Source organism: Heliangelus exortis, chromosome 3 (assembly GCF_036169615.1).
Source record: "Heliangelus exortis chromosome 3, bHelExo1.hap1, whole genome shotgun sequence".
NCBI lineage: Eukaryota > Metazoa > Chordata > Aves > Apodiformes > Trochilidae > Heliangelus > Heliangelus exortis.
The window spans coordinates 81,457,604-81,475,643 of record NC_092424.1 but is presented as its reverse complement, the minus strand read 5'-3'; the positions used below and the strand labels follow the sequence as shown (position 1 = coordinate 81,475,643).

Below are 18,040 nucleotides of genomic sequence, written 5' to 3'. Positions count from 1 at the left end.
TGACTTTTGTCCTGCCAACTTATGTCTGAAATTTGATTTAATCAGTATGCAGTCTGGTGTATAATTGCTATTTCTAGGGAAAAAAAAACTTACTCTTCCAGCTTCATCCAGTGCTAGAATGCAAATCTTCTGACCCCCATTTTCTTTAAGATGCTGCGTATCTGCCTTATATTCCAAACATCCCCCGTTGACAAGAACTTTTTTAAGGTTCAGCTGTCTGAAAGAACACAAAAGGTTAAATCAGTATTTCTTCATTGTGTACTGATATTGCTTCCATGACAGTCAGCTGCTTCATTTACAGAAGCAGAAAAAAAATAAAATTGCAGTGGTGATACTGAAAAATTACTTTAGCTTGGCCCCACTGGTATTCCTAACATTACTATTCCTAACAATACTATTTTAAATTAGAACTTTTCCTTTGAAGTAAGTCATATTATATCCACAGATTCTTCACAGAAGTCCAAAAGTGATAGTGTATTTGGTCTTCTGCAGCACAAAAATTTGATATAAATTTCATTTACCTTTTTGTATTTAAAAGGCCTATCCAAGTCCAGTTAAGTGGGTTTTTTTCAAGTTTTGGTGGGTTTTGGGTTTTACCTGATCAAAACCGTGGAATCACAGAATTAATCAGAGTTGGAAGGGACCTCTAGAGATCATCTAGTCCAACTCTCCCACTAAAGAAGGATCACCTAGAGCACATTACACAGGACTGCATCCGAGTGGGTTTTGACATTTGTGTTTCTTAGCATTAAGAGTACAATTAATATGTTTAACCAAGTACCAGGACCTTCACTTACAACCATGTGAAAAATTAAATATAAAACAATCATTAAGGTATAGCATGTCAATATGTACTGCTAGAATTTGAAGTGAAGCTGAAAAATTATCTGGGAGTTAGATGGGAAAAAATGCTAATTATCTTTTCTAATCTGTCATTGCTAACTAAGTAGCAGAATGGGATCAAATAATTTCCTACATTTATGAGTCAGGGGCCCAGTTTCAACAGTTTTTTACATTCATGTTTTAGCATATGGACCAGATGGTGTCATAAGGTACCCTCTGCAATGTAAATTACCCTTTATAACATATTATAACTACAATTACAAAGAAATAGTATAGCAGATCTTCAACACCACTACCAAAATGCATTTATACAAATTAAGGCTAACAGGTGAATAAAAAAATATCAGTTTCAATATTTTTACACCTATGACACAAAATAGTACCTCTTAGTATGTTTTTTACTCTTTAAATATCTTTGGTAAGCAGCAAGTGGCCCTTTGGCCTCATCTAATAACAAAAAGAAATAAAAAATAAAAAAGGTGCTGTTCATATGAAAGAACTGCAGATGAAGAGAACTCAGGAGAGCACTATATTATCTCTAGTTTATGCACAAAAACCTTTTAAAAAGCTTGGGAATATATGACTACAGTGAAATCTTCACCTATTGTTCTTCGTGACAAATTAGAAAACACATACTTGGAAGCCACCTTTTTGCACTGATAGTCTGCAAGTAAATATATATCTCCTCTTTCTGTAACACACACTGTAGCACCATCACTTGCAGAGACCAAGGACACAGATACATCTTTATGGTGTAGAGCAGAAACTTGGCGAGGTACAGTTACACATTTTTCTCCATTAGGATCCAGCAGATAACCTAGAAAATACAACACAACAAAAACACATCATTTGCCACCCCACCCACAGTGAGGACATTTTGCTACACTACTTTGCAGAACCTTTAATTCAAAGAAGATTAGGTAGTTAGGTAATTCTTCAAAATAACTACATAGATAAGAGACCCACCACGCATACTTCTTAGTCCACCAAAACCACAAGAAAACACTCAGGATTTGGTGCATAGAGAGTTAAATAATGCATAATCTACAGGAAAAGCTATTTAATGTGGTTAGACTCCGGAGTGGTACCGCCATTGGTTCCAAAGAAAGAAAGTTTATTTGATCATATTGCAGTTCCAAGACATTAGAAATACTATCACATTGGCATAAATTAGAGATTATTTTCAGCCATTGGAAGATACCAAACAGCCTTGTCATACAAATCACTGGAAGTGCACATATGCACAGGAGCAGGCAGGTATGAGAAAGAACAGACAAGGTAGGAGCTACAATGCGAGGTCTCTGCAAACATATTTTAAGAAGAAAAAAATCAGGCCAATACTGCTCTGCTGCATGAAGAATCCTAACAGAAATAATCTCAAAAATAATATAACCTTCCTCTGTGTGCCCTTACATCTGCACCACAGGGCAATGCAGCATGGAAATAAGCAGGGACAAGCAGCAGAGCTACCACTAAAACTGGAAGCTGTCACATGACAGAGTGCTGCTCTGCCCAAACATCTTAAAGAGACAAAGTTTATTACCACAGCTCTATCCTAGTGCCCAGCTGACACAACTAACCATCCAGTTCCTGTCTCCACATGGTACTGCACTGGGCCATGTGCTTATCAGAATAATCTCAACAAGAAAACAACCTCAAGGAAACCTACAGGACAAGGCCATCTAAATACAAACAAACAAAAGACCAAATTCAAAAAAAAAAAAAAAAAAAAAAGAAAAAAAAATTAGTAGGATATTTCTCTGACAAAGACAGGTTTTTTCACATACCTTTGCAATTTTCAATAGGAACAAAAAAAATGTCTGAATATGGTGTTAGAACTGACTCAAATTAACTGTACCAGAGCTAGCTGACATTTTTGTTTGCACACAGATACATAACTGCAGAAATGCAAATCCAAACAAATACTGAAGTACCTGTTTATTGAAAAAGATAAAAGCAATTAAAATATCCCATTTATAAAACAGATCAAGAAGTACACTAGCTGGCAATACATTTTAATTATTTCATTTTCCTTTTTTTTCGTTTAATTTCTTGACTTCAGAATAATACAGAGATATGTGAAAATTCTGGTAATGGCATAGTCAAAAATAATTCTAGACATGGGCAAGCATGTCAGCTTAAAAAGCTGGTGTGTAAGAAGTTATCTGGAGGATGTTTACAGTGTATGGTCAAAGAAGGACAGGCTGGAGAGCTGAATGCTAGTTTTTAAATTTATTATAAGCAGTAACAGTTAGATTGCTGGAGGAAGACAAGAATGCCTTGGAGTAATTTGCAACAAAACCAGCAACAGTCTGTTTCCTGAAAGTCTTCAGTAGCAGGACCACAAAAGATACAAGGAGAGTGAAAGACTTCAGATAAGTGTTAAGTCTGACTAGCTCCCATCATTTCAAAATACAGAAGTGACTAGAAGAAAGGAAAAATATTCTTCAAAATAAGTATGAAGGGGTGATGTAATCAGACTGGTTTAAAAAAAAAAAAAAAAAAAAAAAAAAAAAAGTAGTACAAATAACATATTAATGGCTGGGTTTTACTTTCAGAACACTTCTACCTTACCTAGTTGGCCGTCATTCAGCCCCATGGTATATACTGCTTCCTTAGTCCATAGCACTGTATGGAATATGCCTGCAGCCACTCCAATCACCATTCTACCTTTCAGGTGTTTTGCCTGAACCTAAGCACAAATCCAAAGTACATCTTAATATTAAGCAGCAACAGGTGAATTTCACATGTACAAACTTCTGACAACATCGAACTCCCAAAGTCATTAAAAATGAAGCATTGGTATCAGTCAAAATACAGTCTAATAAGTCAGGATTATTTCAGAAGTTTGTGAAGTGTGGCACTGTTTCACTAGTGACAAAAAGTAGCAAACCTTTTGCATTACCTAGGAATCTCCTTAGGCTGTCTTTACATATTAGATATTAAACAAGACTGCAGAGAACAAAAGTCAGCCAAAGATGACTCAGGTGCTACAGAACTGTCAGCTAAAAGAGTTTCAGCTTAGAAATCATAACACCCTAAACACACTGAAGAACACTATACTACCAACTCTACACTTCAAATTTAACTTGCTTTTCCAGATGGAGGTCATCAAGATCAAAGCAAATACTGTGAATACACAGCTATCATTACACTATTGAAGAGTATCTATCTCATTGTATCCCAAAACACCATTTTGTTGCACTTTGGCCAATTACTCTTTCCTTCTGCAACACTGATAGTAGTGCCATGAAGTTCTACTCTACATGAAGCTTCCTTTCACTTTTCTATTTACTTAAAAAAAAATAGAAAAAGTTACATATTGAGCACAGAAGTATACTCAAGTTGCTGATGTCCATACCCTCTCTTTCTGTTGATATTCCTCCCTAACCTTACAACCCCATAATCAACTCCAGAGCTTCCAGCAAAGGACAAAACCATCAAACCCTGAGATCCATCATCCAAGTGAGATCAAAAAGGAGTAAAAAGCATGAATCTCAATACATACCTATTGGTTTTTGCCATTTCAACTACAGAAGAATTTGTGAAAGGAAAGGGGTTTGGAAATTGAATCATGTATCATAGTTAACACTACAAACTTTAGTACAGCTCAGGTTAAAAACTGAGATGTTTATCAGGACACAAGTATTTAATATTGAGATGTATGGTAACACAGAATCAGGATTTTATCTGTATTCACATTCAACTTTATTGCACTGAGAACGTTTAAAAGTTATTTCCATAATCTTCACATTTTACTTTCTGTTAAAAAAACCCAAACAACCAAGCATTTACTGATGTTATTTTTACCTGTCTAGGAACACTGCAGTTAGAAGGAGGAGGAAGAATACCCAATTGATGAAAAGTATTTAAACCAAATGTGTAAACATATCCATCTTCTGTTAAAACAACAGTATGATCTTTAGCTGCAGCTATCTGGGAGCACTGATGGCCACCTAAGCCTTCTACGAGTCTTGGAACCTGAACAAGAAAAAAAAAAAAGAAAAAAGTTTTATACTAACCAGTGGCTGTCTCAAAAACTAAAGCTACAACAACCAAAAGTCATGAGCAAATATTGAACTATAGATGAAAATGCATCTCCCTTGTCCAGACAGGTAACATTCCAATTTCAAAACAGCAGTCTGCAAAAGATTCTAGTTTCACAGAAATATATTCTTAAAAAAAAACCAACAAACAATAAAACAAAAAAGTTATGAATTGAGCTCCAGTCTTTGCTGTAACATCCAGCAACACAGTATCAAGTTCTACTAGATTTTTGATACTTGAAATTTTCTTTTAAAAATTGTGCTGCAAACTACATGCACAGTAATGGGTAGCAAGCACAGGGTAAGATATTGAAGTCTAAGAATTGTGTTGTCATCATATCTTAAACTTCTCAAATTTTGTTTTTGCATATTGCAACAATGTACTATTCGAATGAAAATGATACATTCAATTAATAGCTGTTCAAGTGTAATGAGAAGCAACCCTACCATCACTTTTCATGCCACGATGGCTCCATAGTACTGCTCCTTCTTTTGTGCCAGCTCATCTGATGGCATCACAAACCCTCTAGAGAAGGCAGCCTAATCTAGCCTTTAAAACAACTGGGCCATAATACAGAAGTCTGACCACAGTATGTAGCTATCTTAAATTAAAATATATTTAATTGGACCTCCTACTCTCTGCCACCTGACTTAGTAGTATGAGAGAAGGCTTTTTTTTCTGTTATTTCGTGGGAAGCAAGAGATTTCTTTGCTATCATTAACAAACTGGTTTTGAACGCACACTCACAAAAACTCCAGTTCACTTTTTAGTGAACTGTTCAAAAGCAAAGAATAATCATGCTAGACTACATAAAACTGCATACACAAGATAGCATACCAGGCACGTTTGTTCATCACCGTGACCCAAGCGTCCTCCCTGTCCATGTCCACACGTATACACCTGACCTTTGTGGGAAAGGAACACAGAGTGGAATTCACAAAGTACCACCTGAAAGAAAAAGGGAAAAAAAAGGGTAGGGAGGAGGCAGCATAGGACAAATTAATTTTCTTTGATAATCTGAAAGCACATGTCAAAATGATTTTGTGAAGAAGTTTGGCTTTAATAAAGGTTTGGGAAAATAAGGTTAAGATATTACTATTAAAACCCAGGACTGCCACCTGACAAGTCACAAGGAACAAAAAATATTTAAACTTATTACCTACTGCCTTAACCTACTTATAGACACCTAGAGTTTGTATTTAATAAGTTCCAGCATGACCCTACAGGGGCTCCATAGATTGAGTTTTACAGGCAACAACACCACCTCAAAAGAACTGAAAGAAACATGTTGAGACTGAAGCACAGAGTGCCTGCCCTGAATGCTTATACTTCAAATTTTCAAACAATCTGAAGCTGAAATACCAAGAAGTTATTAGGGACAAAACTACTGTTGTAGAAGGAGTGCTTAAGCACATGCTGCTTTCAACACAAGGATTTTAACTGTGGTTGTATAAAACAAATTCAGTCTCCCATTTTTGGATCATTATGAAAGTTGCACAAGAGGTCAGAAACTCAAAACATATCATACTTCTGAATTTAATGAAATACAAAGCATACATCCAAGGTAAACCATAAAAAACCCAAACCAAATATTCTCCTACCAAAATAAAAAAACATGATTTAGCTGAGAGTGATAGAGGCAAGAAGAAAAGGGGGGGCAGCAAAAATATAATACAGGACTACTCTAGTACTCTTTAGCTTCTCCCAGCTGCTTGTCGGATCGATGGAAACTGCTTGCTGAGAACTTACCAGAAAGAAAGAAAAAGAGAAGGAAAGAAAAAATAAACACACAAAAAAAAAAAAAAAAAAAAAAAAAAACACCACAAAAACCACAAACTCAACTTTTTTTTAAAATGCATCTTTGATAGTTATTTCCCCACACACATCCTTCGAAGTTCACTGAAAAGCATAGTTCTGTAATTCTTCCAGAATACCTGTTTGATATACACGCCATTCCTAGGAAAAAGGTCCACCAATTCAGGATGATGTTTACCCTGCTGGCCACCATGACCCAAAGTAAAATTTATATTGTTTCCCCAGGTATAAACTTCTGTGGGATCTGCAATGAAAACAATTCACTTTTCAGCTTGTAAATTTACCACTCTCACACATAGTGACCATGAAAATCAATGCCTGCTATTGATATTTTAAAATGCAGATGTTTTTAACTAAAATGGAGTATTTTAAGTTTTATTCTTAGGAAATACAAGGTGCTATGACAAAATATTTTAACACCAGTCTATAGCTCCTTATCAACATTACTTCTGCACAGAACATTTTCCAGTTGCAGAATATGCTACCACTCATCAACAGTAAATTTGTGTAACCACAACACTTAAATGAACTGGGAATAAGCTGAAAAAAATTCCACCGTGCAACAAGGCTGAACTTGGGGACATGGAGAACAGTGGAAAAAATGGGGGTAAAGAAGTATAAAAATGCACAAAGTAAACAAAAAGCACTGGAAAAACTACTCCCCTTTCAAGAAAAATTTTGTATGATCAGTTATTCTGACATACTAATTTCCTATTTGAAGAAACTGTATTTAAAGTGACTAACTAGCTTATATCAAGCTACCTTGCCTAAAAAATACTTCGAAGGTTCAAAAACATATTCACACACACACTGCTCACAAAATACACCAAAGCAATATAAACTCCCAAATTCAAAGACACTGAAGTTTCTCTGATAAATTGAACTGAGATAAGAGAAAAATCACCGTGTACTTGAGGTTGAAAGCCACCTCTTGAGATTATCCAGTCCAACACTTCTGCTTAGGCAGGGTCAGCTATAACAGGCTGCCCAGGACCACACTTTCTCAGGTTTTGAGTATCTCCAAGGCTAGAGTCCTGGAGTCTCCACAACCTCTTTGTTTTTTATTATACCACTTGTTTCGTTGTTGTTTTTTTCTTTTAGCCTTTCTTTTACCTCTAAGTCAGTCATTATACCTTTATTTTTGCTACACATGTGCATCCTTTGCCTAGTGCAGACCACACCTGCTGCCTGATGTATTGGTGATTCCACATCTTCACATCTCACATAAACTTACACAGTTCTAAATAGAAAATATTGTCTACAATGGTACATACATAATACAGTGTTGAAACATATCTTCTTGTAAAGCTGCTTGATTACTTACCAGTTTTCTTGAAGACAACATGGATTGGCCTATCTTTCATCACAAGATCCAAGGCTGATAAGCCTTCTTTATCCTGAACATACAGACTAACCCCATGCTAAAAGAGAGGAAGGGAAGGGAAGATCAAAAGTTGAGATTAAAGTACAAAGCTTTAAATGTGGCAGATAAACATTTAAAAAGTTTAAAAAAACCAAAAAACATTAAGTTTAGTATTGATAGGAACTTCAGATTCTTTCAAGTAAAATTTAAGCAGATCTGAAAAATCAATGCAGTTCTGCTCAACTACAAATACATCATGTTAATCTACTGACTGGGACTTTAATGTATGAATACTGATCAAGTAATAAAATGTAATCAGGAGAACACAAAGGAAACACACTTGAAGATACAGCATTGCCATCTAAGAAGGGCAAGTATTTTCCAAGAATCCATTTATCAGCTTTAAGAACACATTTTCTTATATTGGCATGTTTACAGGATCAGGTTTTTTGCAAGCTAGAGACGTGAGAAGATCAAAAAGAAAACCTACTATCTCTTTGAAAACAAGCAGGGAACAGAGGTTCACAGCTGGGCAAGAAGACATGAACAGCCAGACAAGACAGCAGCAAGGAAGCTTCAGAAGCACAAGGCATGAACAGGTCACTGCTTTAGAACTTTGAGAGAGGTAGACATTCTTTGTAAATACCATCTCCTTAACACAGAAAGGTGCTACACCATCAGTGGTTTTAAGTTTCACTTAGATCACTGAGGGAAAGAACTACAGGCAGCCTCAAAAAGAATCTAACAGGTAATACGGCCGCTCCTATGGACCACAGCTTATGGCTGATACAAAGAAAAACCTTACAGAAACTCACATTTCAGAGGTAAACACATGAAATTAAAAAAATCAAGGGAGCACAATCCATTCAAGCATGACAGAAGACAGATAGCCAAAACTACAGGAGGGATTAACCTGTAACTTCCTTGTAGAAGAAAACCCCACCAAACTAGGCAGTAGAACAATACACATTCTCCAAATTACAATGGCAATCCTGTTAGAGCAGTGCTGGTATCAATTCACTATACAGCAGAACAACCAACTTCTTTGCATGATTTAACAGGCAGCTGGATATTCTTCTCTTTGGCAGCAGCATAAGTCATTTACAAGCAGAACGTGATATTTACAGGCTGCAAAGATATTCACCCGGTCTGAATTTGAAAAAAACAAACCCCATTGCTGAATGGCAAAACCTGTAGTCAGATACAGCCTGAAAACATCTGTCATCCACACTAGTTGAGCACCCCAGGGGTTTATATGGGGCCAGTTCTATTTAACATCTTCATTAATGACCTGGATGATGGGACAGATTGCACCCTCTGCAAGGCTGCTGATGATACAAAACCAGGTGGAGCAGCTGACAAGCCAGAGGTTTGTGCTGCCATTCAGAGGGACCTTGACAGGATGGAACAATGAGCTGAGAAAAACCTCATGTAGTTCAACAAAGGGAAACACAAGTCCTGGCCCTGGGGAGGGACAACCCAGTGAACCAATACAGCTGGAGGCTGCCTAGCTGGAAAGCTGCCTGGCAGAAAAGGACATGGGGCTCCAGGTCAACAGCCAGCTGACCACAAACCAGCAACATGTCCTCACAGCTAACAGTGGTGAAAGCACTGAGGGCTGCATGAGGGAGTGTTCCCATCAGGCATTACTCAGCACTGACAAGTCATGGCTGGAGTTCTGGGTTCATGTCTGGATTCCCCAGCACAAGACAGGTATGGACAATAGAAGCAAGCCCAATAAAAGATTATAGTGATGACTGAAGCATCTGACCTATAAGGAGAGGGTGAGAGAGCTGGAATACTTAGCCTAGAGAAGAATGTTCAGGGTGGTAGGAGAGATGTCCTTATCAATATATATCATAAACACCTGATCAGAGGCAGGGATCTTGCTTATATCCATTGGCAGGACAAGTGACAATGGACACTAATTGAAATACAACAGATTCTGTTTAAACCTAAAACTCATTTTTACTGGACTGGTATTGAAACACTGAACAGAGATGTTTGAGTGTCAGCCCCCTGGAGACATTCAAAATACAACTGGACACAGCCCTCGGCTGACTTTGCCCGAGCACAGGGGGTAGTCTAGACAATCTTCAGAGACCTCTTTCAAGCTCAGCTATTTCACAATTCTATTCTATAGTCTCTTCCTGTCATTGGTATAATAGCTTGAGAACAAATCCTTTCTACAATGCAGTACAGCAGAGAGACTTGGGTTAAAGAACTGTGAAGCAGAACACTCTGCATAAGCTGTTTCCTTCTGCTTCTTAGAGGAGTATCAGCAACATTAGCTATCAGAAAAACTTCTCTCCTTTGTGCAACTTACAGAAAGTTGCACATCTAGGGAAACCTGTATAGGCATCCTATAGGCAATTATTAAAGATACAGATATACACAGACATTAGAGTACTGAATCCGTTTCATACATCACTTAGAGTTCCTAGTTTTCTAGAGAACAGGGTCATGTACAATCTCCCACAAACACCTACTTCTGTGAACCTCAACAAAAACTTCACTATGTAAGGGCCCAGGACATGAAATACGTATTTAATAGCTATAAGACCTTCAAGAATTAAAAACTACAACCATTTTGCTTAAACTACTTGTTGAAAACTGTTTAATGCTAACAAATGAACAGTCTCTACAATTTTAAAAGGTTGAACTAAAAATGGAAAATTCTGTGCCTTGAAAGGTTTGCTCTGAAGTAACCTTGAACCACAAATAGCTCATTTTCTCATGTGGCTAAAGGGACCCTAAACATCTCAACCATATGACGCTATTCCCTTGAGTGTACTTGGGACAAGAGGAACAAAAGAGTAATCAAAAATATACACAACTTGCTAACTGGTAGGGAAGAAACGGCTATTGCAATAAAGAAATGATGGGGACAGAGCAAAAGCCCTAATGAAATGGGAATTTGCTGAATAAAATGTTTCGTAACTTGAACTGTTAATATCTCAAATGTAAGATGCATTTCTAATTGCCACTGCACTTAAGCTTTTATTATTTTACATGCTCTGAAAACACTAATTGTTATAATTACAGGAGGGTCTATTCCTAGAGTATCTTTAGTTTGATCCCTCTGCTACCATCCACAGAAACCAGTCTTCAAGGAAGTCCATAATTAATTAGGGATCCTTATTCTCTCCTGATTTCTGCATGAGCAAAGGCAGAGGTCTCTTGTGAACAGAGACAACTTTCAAGTAAATTAATGCCCTGTGATCTAAACACAGTATTAAGACAATCCTCAACAGGCTTTCAGTCAGGTTTAAAAACTCACTTTGACATAACCAACACAACACTAAAAATTATAGATACTTATGAAAACTACAGTTGCAAATAGCTCACCTTCAGTAATGACAAAACACAATCAATGTATCCATAAAATATACTTCTGTGCAAAGCTGTCCATCCAGATTCCTTGTCTTTTGCCAAGAGATCTACTCCTTTGGTCTCAGCCAACCACTCCAGTACACCTTTCTTCCCACAAGATGAAGCAAGATGTATAACGTTTCTACCAAAGGCATCCTTGATAGTTGCAGCATTGTAGCAGTAAGACGACAGAAAGGCCTTGATCTGGCCTTCACTTCCTCTGGTTACTACAGAAATAACATCCAAAGCATGCTGTAGAGATCGACACTTTGAAGTGCAGTCTGGCATGAAAGAACTCATCTTCACTTCTAAAGATTCCCTTTCTTTAAGGGGAACAACCCTTCAGTGTATCAAGGCACTCAATTCAGTACACAACACAGTGCCTTAAAAAATTTTGTAATTCCAAGGATGTAAATCCAGTTTTATTGAGCTGCCATTAGAAATCTTGGTACTACTATGTTTGGCACTTGATCCAAATAAATATTTATAAATATGTATATATATATATATTTAGAAGTCTTATTTCACCATCTTATGTAACAAATATTCTTGTCCATAGAAAATTCCAAAAGTGAACTACCTCAAGTGTGGAGAGGGGGATTCCCCCTCCACACTACCTTATTCTTCTAAAACTCCATAATTGCAAGGGAGACCTGAAAGAGAACAAACCAGAAGAGATTAGTAAACAGAAATTATTTTTCCTAGCAACTGTAACAATATAAATGTGTATCAAACTAGCACTTGCAAATACAGGAGTAATGTGGAAAGGGTTAACTGACCTGCCCCATGCCAACTGAGCTACACTCAAGCATTCAGTTTGTTGACTCCCTTCCCCACCCCAACCTCCAAAGGAATCTCCTTCCTCCCTTAACCATAAGTCTTACAGGCTACACAGTGAACTGGATGCAAAAAAAGTAATCTGAAGATGAAAAAAATTTGCTTCCCCAGCCTTAGGGTCCTTGAGTCCTGACAGTTTACTGTCTAATAATATAATTATTTTGTGACCAGAAAGCAAGAACTGAACTAAAAAATGCTGGGAAAAAAAAAAAAAAAATAAAACACCCACCCAAAAATCCCCACAGCTGTTGGGTACACCTAGGTTAACAAAAGGTCTGCCGGTCACACCCAGAAGGAGGGAGGGACCACCATAGTTTCCTTTAGCCACTGCAAAAATGGATTACACCTCATTTTTTCTTCCCTGGCCTGAATGACTCCCATCTCCATAAGCCTCTTCTGCAAAAGCAGGCTCCTCTACAGCACTGCTGAAGCCACTGACAAAGGTAAGAGGAAGGATGTCAACAGAGCAAAGAAACACAACTTGTAGAAGAGATGTAAATTCAATCTGACAGTACTCATGCAGGGCTAAGGTCTAAAGATGCTGAAACAGGCAGAAAGAATTAAAGGTCCAGGCTGAAAGGGTTAAGGGAGACAGAGGAAGGAAAAGGAGGAAAAGATAAAAATTCTTCTTTATAACATATTCAGTCTGGGGCATACAGCATTTCTGTTTATTTGTGTGCATTTCTCTTTGGCATATCTTTTTCTAGCATCCACTTTTTCAAAAGTAAAAGAAGGCCTGACAGAAGCCTGGCTTATTAAATGTGTGCAGTTACATTTAATAGGGTTAAAGAGACCGTAGCACATATATCACGCAAACCACCTAAGTCAGAAAAAGTGAACTATATATACACTGATATATTGCCTAACTTAATGTGAACTGCTATTCAGTCCCAAAAAACTTCATGCTTCAATCTTTTCAAGCATAAATTACAAACTGAATGAAGCAGTACACAGTCATGTTATACTTGATGCTTTTGATTTAAAGTTTATCTACCTATGAGTTAAATATTCCAGAACAAGCTGGACAATGCCATCATGAAAGCTTAATAAATGAAACAAAAAATGTTAAATTCCTGCAGGGGGGGCAGGAGGAGGGGTGGGGAACCACAACAACCAAAAAAAACCCCACCTTTGCAGCTCAGCATTTATTATGAATGTGCACACCCCACTCCTTGCCCCTCACACCCTCCCCCTCAACCCTGCTGAGCTTAGCTTCCAATGTTTTTCAGATACTATGTAACTATATATTGTTAATGACTTTGTCTGCAAAGACATGCTAGGGAAAAATAAGTTTGCTTGGGAAAGCAAACAGAAATCCTAGTCTTCTATTTTCAAGAATTACCAACGTGAAAACAATCAATTTACAGCAAACACAATGGAACCTAAACTTTCAAGAAAACAAGCATTTCTAATCTTTTAAACATCTCATGATTAAGTCTTCAACTATTATTTTTCCATTCCATTTAGATTGGGATTGAATACTTTGAACAGAAATATGGAGATGAAAAGTTGTTTGGTATGTACCTTCAAAAAAATTTCAAACAGCAGGGAAGTGAAGGGGAAAAAACCCAAAACACAAGTAGTTTTTATTCACTTACAATTTAGTTCCTCATCCCTGACGAGGAGTAACATTCAGAAATATTCTGGATACCAAAATTAATGACAACTCTTCAGCCACCACATAATGACAGCAAGCTCAGTTCACTCAACAGGGCATTCTATTACATACAAACTTCTACCATAACACAAGAAGAACCTATACCTATGTGGACTCTTCTTTCCCCTTCTCTAAAGCCTATAAAAAAAAGTGAATCACTGTCACAAACCTGAAAAAAGCTCTAGTTTCAAGAGCACAGCCCAACTTTCTGCTCCAAGGAATCAACTTGTGACAGCTGATTGCTGTCACAAACTCAGATTGCCAGTGGGTCAAACACTCTTGCCAAGAGTATTTAAAAAAAAAAAATACTTGGAGGTTTATAGGAAAAGGATCATAACTGCTGTTATGCTTAAATCAATTTGTCACATTTGATCAGTATGCCTGTAGGCAATAAAATTATGCCATGGAAAAAGTATGAATTTTACAAATGTCTTGTAAAGCACATCTTACATATCAATTAATTGTTAAGACACTGAAGTCAGTGCATAAGGAAAATAAAAATAAAAAGAATGTAAAGAAAAAATACTCAGGGGACTAGTAAAGTTGACTTAATTTGTCAGGTAAACTCATGGCACCACCACCCAAGGAAGCAGTCCTACCATGCCCCCATCCACACCTATTTAAGGCATTGAATTGCATGACAAAATGATTCAGAAAGAAGTAAATCCTGGTTCCAAAGAAACTTGTGCCATTACAAACAAGGAACAGAGAGGTCAGAGAAAAACTTACTTAGATCACCTAAGCTCTAGCCTTACCAAACACAGAAATACTGTGGACAACAAACCACACATTAAAAGAACAAAATGTCTTCTAGACAGAAATACAACCCTGCCTACTTCACACTAACTCCATTATGGTGACATTTACTGCAGCTATTGAAACCTGACTAGGCTGAATTATTTCTTTGTAAGTCATTGCAACCCAGCCCTCTTTTACAATAAGCATTACAACACTAGATACTCTATTAGTACATTGATATATATATCTTGAGTTTCAAGATAGAAGGCTGTTGATCAAGTTTTCATTCCTTCACAATAAAGACTGACACACAAACAGCACATACTACCATGTTATTAGAACACCTGAAAAGGGCTAATAATAATATCTATTCTTAAATATAAAGTAGGTATTTTTAAATATAAAATGAAATCTTAAAAATTTAAAATTGTGAATTGATGTTCAAATCTGTGATTGCTGTCCAAATGATTAACTAGTATACAGTATCCCAGCTGAATGATGAGCACCTAAAATAAGCATAAAAGAAAAAAAGCACCAGTGTTTTTTAAACTCCTGAATGTTGATGTTTTGAATACGGTGCCCTTTTGATTGTATGTCCCTACTTTTATTTGCAGATATTTCTGTAGGCTTCTTAGCACTAGTTATATTTATAATACCAGTGTTTCTAATGCTTTAATTCTTGAAAGACAAACGGCATCTTTTAAACATTTTCATGACACACTAGGTACCATTTAGAATTCAAATTATTTTTAAAAACTGATTCCTAATTAACATTTTCTTTATCAAAACAGTCACAAAAAAATCGAGGAATTGGAGCAGTATTCAGAGTATCCTAAAGATCTTGTATTTCAGCAGCAATCAAGTTTGTAATTTTTCCCAGAGAGACATGAGCTACTTACTAGACAGCCCAGGAAAACTTAAAAGATTACAAGCAAGTTGGAAGCAATTCCTAAGTGGCAAGTAAGTGTGGTATTCTATGTCCTGGAAGTGAGAAGGCAGAGATCTCTCACTCAGCTCTTCCCTTCAGGGTGCACCACAACTTTCAGACACCCACCAGTGTCAGATACATGATCTGCATCTGACTTCACAGAGTAAGAACCCCCGCAGTTGAAAAAGCAGCTCTCTCCTTACTGTGGTGGTCTCAAAAATCTGTTTCTTTTCAATACAGAGGCATCACAAAGGATGCCTGGATGAAGGAAAATACTAGACAGTCATTTCCACATGTGGAGGATCGTGTTCACCAATGCAGTCACATTTCTAGAAAGCATTTTCAGAAAGCTGTGTGCTCTTGGCTCAAACAAAGGTTCCATCAGAACAGCAACCAACCTTTACCACATGGCTGGATACCAGAAATATAAGCTGAAACTGCCAACTTGGAGACATCCCATACTAGAGTTCACACCTGTAGTCTTTCAGATTCTTCCTGATGAAAACCTATAATCAGGATTAGATCTAAAAAGATCTGGCTAACATGTATGTGGATGCTGCTACCAAGGAAACAGCAGCTGCTGCTGAGAATTTTTTTCATCTCAGTAGAGACAATGCTCATGCACAGAAATGAAAAACAGAATAAATTCAGACAGTTAGAATTCAGTGCCACTTGAAGACAGACTGCTGGTTTTGCACTTTCCATATGTGTTGCATTAGGTAATTCAAATTAGTGACATGGCCTTGAAACCCAGCTTAGACTGCTTTAATCAGAACATACTTCTCAAGACCTCATTTGATCCTTAAATTGGCATAACCTCATTCTATTTGCTGTTTTTTCATTACTTTATACATATATATATATTTATTTTTTTTTTAAGTGGTAGTGATTTTGTTCTAAATACACGCTGCATCTGGAATGCACTTGATGAAAACCACCTAGCATTTGCCTCTCCTAAAATGAAACTAAATAATGGTTTCTAGCTTTCATATAAAAGACAGCTAAAGTTTTCCTGTCCATCCTACTACCTCCTTAAAAAAAAAAAAAAAAAAAACAAACAGTAAATAATAAGCTTCTCCGAAGGTGCAAAAGTGGTTTGGCCTTCATTTTGATAGTAACTTGCTAAACGAAGAGAAATACAATATCATACACTTTGGGAAGCTTAAGTCCATCCTTATAAGGGTATTGCAACTTCTTAAAGCTTCTAGGGTGGAGCAGAAGGGTGCTGCTTTTTAAACAACCATACTGACTTTTAATAGTTCTCTCATTTGCATTTTTTTCATAACATCATGAAAGACCAGTAACCATAACAGCATGGAAATCCTGAAAATATTTGTACCCAAAACAAACTTCACCACGCAGAATCCTAAATCAGCAAGATAACAAAAAAACAACCAACCAAAAAAAAATAAATATATATATAAAACTTACATAATTAAAGCCATGAGAATTTGCTATAAAGATAATGATTTTTCAGGATTTTCTGTTGACTGTAATCATAACTAAAGGCAACTTTCACTAATACACACTAAAGCAGTAGTTTAGAATCTGACAAATGACTAGTGAATTGAAACTGGGTACTTATATAATAAATGCAGCACTAGCATTAAGCAACATATCCTCAAGGAAACATAGATCAATTCCTAGATAAATAACAGCAAACACACCCTTCAGCAATAATCAGCACACTGTCCAAGGCATTTAACAACAGCAAGACTACTCATTCCACTCAGAAGATTACATACCCACAAATAGTTTAACCTGTTCAGAAATTCCCTGTATACTTGTTAAAATCTGGGCACAAATTAAGGCTTTTCAACCCCCTGAATATTGTTTGAATACACAATATATTTTATGGGAGGAAAAGTGACTGAATTTATAAGGGAAAGTGGGTGAATCTAAGATGAGTAGCAGCTTAGTGGTTTCGTGGTCAGAAATTCCCACACAGAGCTTTTTTAAAAAACTAGCTTCTTCCAGACTACATTACATGAGCATTGAAATAAAAAACAAGGGTTCTTCCCAATACACAAAACACTGGTATATCCAAATATTAAGTTTTAAGGCAGTAGGTAAGCAGTAGAAAACTTTGGAAAGAGCATCTAGGATTTAAAAGGTTTACAAAACAAGCTGTAAGTAGAGGCTGAGAAAACTCAATCTATTTTCTCCTTCAGCTGTTTTTCCACATAGATCCTTCGAATAAGGCATCTGTTACATAAAGAAAAGGAAAACTCTAGGAAAACTCTAGTCCATTTTACCCCTGATGGCGGGATAAGTGGGATAAGTAGTCGGTTGTTTAAATTGGTTGTTTAAATTTCAAAAGAGGTTAAGACCATACATCAGGAAGTACTTTCAAAGGATAAACTGAACGCTAATGAGGCTACTGACAGGTACTTTCAAAACGGGCCAGACAACAAGCAACCTGTTCAAGTTTTATATAAAT

The 18,040-nt window shown here is 36.8% G+C and overlaps 1 protein-coding gene and 1 long non-coding RNA gene across 4 annotated transcripts in view; one reads left to right on the top strand and one right to left on the bottom strand.

Moving 5' to 3' along the window:
- LOC139795044 (uncharacterized) overlaps positions 1-18,040 on the top strand; it is a 71,960-nt gene that overhangs the window by 41,860 nt on the left and 12,060 nt on the right. The window lies entirely within an intron of this gene.
- Positions 1-18,040, bottom strand: part of IBTK (inhibitor of Bruton tyrosine kinase) — a 50,314-nt gene that overhangs the window by 30,632 nt on the left and 1,642 nt on the right. For all 3 annotated transcript variants that reach the window (XR_011725365.1, XM_071741482.1, XM_071741483.1), the window contains exons 2-9: positions 11,417-12,093; positions 8,030-8,126; positions 6,825-6,949; positions 5,728-5,838; positions 4,654-4,824; positions 3,418-3,535; positions 1,480-1,660; positions 94-217 (exon numbers count right to left, since the gene is read on the bottom strand). Coding sequence is in view for 2 of the 3 variants with exons in the window: in XM_071741482.1 (XP_071597583.1) it covers positions 94-217; positions 1,480-1,660; positions 3,418-3,535; positions 4,654-4,824; positions 5,728-5,838; positions 6,825-6,949; positions 8,030-8,126; positions 11,417-11,740 (1,251 nt within the window). In the remaining variant the exon portion in view is untranslated. The remainder of the gene's footprint in view (positions 1-93; positions 218-1,479; positions 1,661-3,417; positions 3,536-4,653; positions 4,825-5,727; positions 5,839-6,824; positions 6,950-8,029; positions 8,127-11,416; positions 12,094-18,040) is intronic.